The 4,306-nt window shown below is 30.5% G+C and overlaps 1 protein-coding gene across 1 annotated transcript; it reads right to left on the bottom strand.

The window, feature by feature from the left end:
- Positions 1 to 886: 886 nt before the first annotated feature.
- LOC108916656 (putative nuclease HARBI1) lies at positions 887 to 2,128 on the bottom strand. The gene is made up of 2 exons (XM_018722952.1): positions 2,067 to 2,128; positions 887 to 1,433 (listed from the first exon to the last, which is right to left on the bottom strand). Exons 1-2 carry the CDS (start codon positions 2,126 to 2,128, stop codon positions 887 to 889), a joined length of 609 nt encoding a protein of 202 aa, XP_018578468.1.
- Positions 2,129 to 4,306: the final 2,178 nt, after the last annotated feature.

The raw sequence follows: 4,306 nt of genomic DNA, 5'->3' as shown, positions 1-4,306 counted from the left end.
CATTATCCAAGACAACACTTGTTGAAACACAAAAGCAACACTTGGAGGAGAAACATAAGAAAAAATTGAACATATGGATAAGAAGCAAAAACTAGAATTAGCATATATGAAAGAAGAACATGAAGCCAGGATGGCAAAAATATTGAAATCTGAAATATAAATATTTGAGATTTTAAAGATGTGGAAAAGTAATTGTCTCTTGTATCCTCGTATTCCATAAGAAAATTGAATATTAAGACAGTGAAAAATTAATTTTCTTAGCTAAGTATTTTATAAAACTGTTCATATTGCATATAGGAAATGAAAGATACAAGTCACAAATTTTCCAGGCAAAGCATTTATGGAATTAAAAACAAACATTTTGACCCACTCCACTGTGCAACCGCGTTTAGTTTTAGTTCCTGTTTTGTGTTTGCTATAAGCAATTTTTCATTCTGTTATAAGTAAAAGAAGTAAGTCTAAAACTAAATGTTTTAGTTTTACATAAACCTCTATTATTTTGTTTGTAAACTTTGTTCCGCCAACCTCCGTAAACATTTATTGGTCATTTATAAAAAAGACAAAGAACTGAAATCAATGGACCGTTAAATTTCAGTTAACGTTGGTGAAACGCAAAAAACAAATGAATGTTATGTTATTGTTTAGTATTTTGTTTTAATTTCCAAAAAAAGGCATTTGTACATTAAATAAAACTACTTTTTTGGCATACTTATATATTGTTTTTTAATTGTTACAATTATTTTCTTAAATAAGCATACATCGTGTCAATGTATAAGACTAACATCTTGAAAATGATTCTCTTGATTTGAGAGTAAAGTAAATTTTTTAAGTTCAATTATCATTTTTTGCATGTTATAAAAAATATAAAAGAATAAACAAAATGTTCTCATTGTACTTTGCAATAAATTTTAAGGTAGCAATTTTTTAGTTGGTTTGCAACTTCATTAACATTTCCTATCTGTATAGCTGCCTCAATTTCTTCGTTTACATATGATAATTCATCCCTCATATGAATAGCAACATTATGTATTACTGCAGAAGCAATAACTATCTCTTCGACCTTATCAATATGTAATTTTATACCTAATGCTAAAATAGGAAACCTCCGTTTCCATACGCCAAAACATCTTTCAATAGGATTTCTAGTACGTATTTGGGCTTCATTATACAATGCTTCTGCTGGAGTTCTTGGGTCTTGTAAAGGCGTCATAAGGTAATTTTTTATTGGATACCCTGCATCCCCAAGCAACAAACTACCTTTGAAATTCCATATCTCTTCGCACCCTTGAATTATTAAAAATTGTAGCATCTGATGACGAACCTGGTCATCTACAATGTCCTTTATAATCAATTTTGAATCACAAATGGCTTGCACATTAAATGAAAAATATCCTTTCCTGTTCCGATAAATTTCAGCTTCTTCGCCCCCAGGACTATAAAAAACGATTTTAAAATTATTTCATGCATAGTAAGTAAAAGAAAGTAATGTCTTAATTCTGCATCATATTTTCAGGATATTTGTAGCCATTACCTTACTGTCATAGGTCGGAATTCGAGAGGAAGGTTTTCGATGAGGTGGCAAACTGTTTCTTTTGAAAGACGATACCTTTGCAAAAATTCGGTATCGTTCAATTTTTCAAAATGATTACATCTTTGGCGAAAGTTTTTAGGTCTCCGATGAACTGTATGATTTACCAGTTCATTAAAGTCCTCATCGTCGGTATAATAATACAAATCCATTAATTATGACTTTTCACTTTATTTATTATTATTTTTAGAACTATGGATGGACTTTGTAAGTCAGTTTTTAGTTAGTGTAATAACCATACAGATAAATAAATGGAAATAAATAATATTTAGTCCACGGAAGAATCAATTAAAGTATGGTTATATTTGATAAACTTAGTTTAAACTGCAAAATGTGGTCGGTAAACTAAAACTCTGGTTAAACAAGGAATTTATTTTAAACTACATTGACACAACACTCATTACGTTTTAAACTCCGTTTAATTCTTTCTTAACCCTTCTTTCTACAAACCGCCCTAAGTATTCTATAGTTCACATACCTGGGTCCCTCTATTTCTAACTCATCCCCAATAGCATTTGCAGAAGCTAGAATTTGGTTCATAATAACTTGAGCAGTTTACCGACGAACTTTTACTACCCAACTAACAAAAAATGTTCACAATCAGTAAGTTTTCAAGTTTNCCCATTTGAATTGCCAAATGAAAAATTTATTAAGCTAGTTATATTAGTGTCCAAGTGACATCATACTATTTTTTATCATAATATTAGGTAAGTTTCATTTATATAACTAAGATGCTACGTAGAATATTATGCTTATTTAACAAAAAAATAAAACCTGTATAAAAACAGCTGTAAGAAAATCTAGTAGCCAGATCGCAGTAAACTCGTATTTGACAAAGTGTGTATTTTATTATGTCCACACCCAACGTATAACTAGCTTTTCAGGTTCAATAAAGAACTACATAGTTGAAAATTTAATTAACGAATTAAAGGAATTTATCGAAGAACGAAGAGTTGACCAAGTGCTATTTCACTTACAGGTAAGCACTTACCTATTTATATGTAAGGTATTCGAATTTCGTATTCATTAGTTACATTCAGTTATATTAGTATAAACCCATGGTCTCCAGAATTATAAATAAAATAAATCTTATATTTGCAGTGCTTCTTCTTCCCAGGTATGTTACTCAGTGGATTTTTGTTAAAATGTATATATTGATTTATAAACAACATGCTGGTTATAAAAAAACATTTTATTAAGAAACCAATCCTATAACATATTCTTAAATCAATATAACTAAATTAAACTTGTATTTTTATTAGCCATAGCTGACAAAGCTTCAGCTAACTTAGTAATACTTAATGCCATTTGTTTAATTGCTTCTGCTATTACTTCAGCACTTTTCGAATATAGTTCTGCTGGTTTCTCCAATTGCCTTACTTGTCTAGAATTTTTTGTAATCTTCCTTGACTAAATTCTGCTTGGGTTCTTCTTGAATGCTTGAAGCAGTTTCTAGAAAAAAATATGTTACTTAATAAAAATTGCTTTTGCTAATAATTATTGCCAATAAATTACTGCACATTTATTTATATCATTGAATAAATGCAAATCCGTATACTATACAATTCTTCCATATTAACCTATTGAAGGAACATACATATTAATGTTGTATAAAATTATAATGCGGGAACACTTTTCTCTACTACTATTTGCATTATGTTTCTGAAGTGCCCGATTCATTTGTAAAATGGTTGCACTCTAGCTCTATTAAATATTCTTCCTCATTGAATGAAATATCATTGTCAGTAATAATTTCCATCGCAACTTCATGGGGCCCATTATCTAAAGTCATGTTATGTTGATCATTATCATCTCGATTTACTTCAGGTGGTAAATCATCCCAACCTGTAATTGTTATCCAACCAGTTACTTTTATCAATCTGATTTCTATTCTGACAGATTGTCCACCGTCAGTCAGTGTAAAGTGCATTCCAATTTTACAAACCAAACGAACACGTACCTGAATTTCGTGTATCAGCATAACATAATCTATAACTATTAATTGCAATTAACGTTAAGTGATTTTCGTGATCGTGGAAAGAGAATAGCGAGAAAAAATCGAGATAAGATGAGAAAACAAATCAACAATTTGGCCTCCAGAAAACTAAATAAGCATAAAAAGCGAGCAAATAAAAGCGTGGCTAGTTCAATTATCTAGCCCAAAATTCAAGGTCATCTACTAAAAAATCAAATCGTGCCTTCAGAAGTAAAAAGAAAACTGCTCTTTGCAGAAGTCAATTTCAGATATTGACGAACATATACCACATACCATTCAAAGGTACTTTGAAGACACATGAGATTGTGTGGCAAAGCATTTACCCGTCTGTAGTATTTGTTAGATTAAGCTGTCTAAAATGCTTCACACGTTGCTATCATTATGATCTAGGAACATTTATGTTAGAGTTGTCCGACAAGAACGATATCAGTAGTTCTTCTTAAGTTCTTTTGTATAATAAGCGTCTCCGGGTTGAGGATATTTATTCCTCGGACAGTTATGTTAGTGACGACATTCCTCTTTCTACATTAAAGGAAAGTTTTAAAAATATATATGTATGCTGTAATAAAGATATCTGGAAAAAAATACTTGTCATTATCTGTCTCGTATATTGTCGGTTGATAATAATCAGGAATATAGGGTAATGATCTCATTGATTGATACCAACCCAGTAACTGACAAATTTTAATTATGCGCGCCTAAAGCTGTGAATCAAATAGTTT

This window comes from Anoplophora glabripennis, unplaced genomic scaffold, assembly GCF_000390285.2.
Source record: "Anoplophora glabripennis isolate ALB-LARVAE unplaced genomic scaffold, Agla_2.0 scaffold6004, whole genome shotgun sequence".
Taxonomy (NCBI): Eukaryota; Metazoa; Arthropoda; class Insecta; order Coleoptera; family Cerambycidae; genus Anoplophora; species Anoplophora glabripennis.
Note: the sequence above shows the minus strand (reverse complement) of the source record. Positions and strands in the feature narration are given on the sequence as shown.

What these genes read in the sequence shown, in the direction of transcription:
- LOC108916656 (XM_018722952.1), bottom strand. Translation starts at nt 2,128, where the DNA reads ATGAACCAAATTCTAGCTTCTGCAAATGCTATTGGGGATGAGTTAGAA. An exon ending in TTAGAAATAGAGGGACCCAG is followed by an intron (nt 1,434 to 2,066) that starts GTATGTGAACTA and finishes CGTTTTTTATAG; the next exon opens with TCCTGGGGGCGAAGAAGCTG.